Below are 457 nucleotides of genomic sequence, written 5' to 3'. Positions count from 1 at the left end.
ATATATATATATTCCATTAAATTGCTTCACGCTTTGCTTCCACTCTATCTCGTCTCTAGAACAACCAATGTGCCAGAGAGTTTGATTTTGACAAATTTAATTTTCCGGGGCTCTTGTCAGGTTTCTTAACAAAGCTTGTGTCATTAGAAACCCCGAGAAGGACTTAGACTTAGATGGTTGGGCTATAGATCCATGGAATCTGTGCACTGTCAGAGAAGTGGAAGAATTGAAGGCATTAATCAAAGTGCTCCCCATTTGGTCTACTGGGATCATGATCGCCACAACCATAAGCCAACACTCATTTCCGGTGCTCCAAGCGACCGTCATGGACAGGCACCTGTTTGCAGCAGGTTTACAAATTCCTGCAGGTTCCTTTGGTGTGTTTGCAATGATTACTTTGACGATGTGGGTAGCAGTCTATGATCGAATCATAGTTCCGTTGCTAGCAAAGTTCACT

At 42.9% G+C, this 457-nt stretch overlaps 1 protein-coding gene across 1 annotated transcript in view; it reads left to right on the top strand.

The window, feature by feature from the left end:
• Positions 1–457, top strand: part of LOC149526235 (protein NRT1/ PTR FAMILY 1.2-like) — a 15,318-nt gene that overhangs the window by 12,078 nt on the left and 2,783 nt on the right. Inside the window, exon 5 of the mRNA XM_089785649.1 lies at positions 121–368. Within this exon, the coding sequence (XP_089641775.1) occupies positions 121–368 (248 nt within the window). The remainder of the gene's footprint in view (positions 1–120; positions 369–457) is intronic.

The sequence above is a fragment of the Theobroma umbraticum genome, unplaced genomic scaffold (genome assembly GCF_002168275.2).
Source record: "Theobroma umbraticum cultivar Fairchild unplaced genomic scaffold, ASM216827v3 scaffold_459.0, whole genome shotgun sequence".
In the NCBI taxonomy this organism is placed as follows: Eukaryota; Viridiplantae; Streptophyta; class Magnoliopsida; order Malvales; family Malvaceae; genus Theobroma; species Theobroma umbraticum.
The sequence above is the reverse complement of the archived record's forward strand: the minus strand, read 5'-3'. Positions and strand labels throughout refer to the sequence as shown.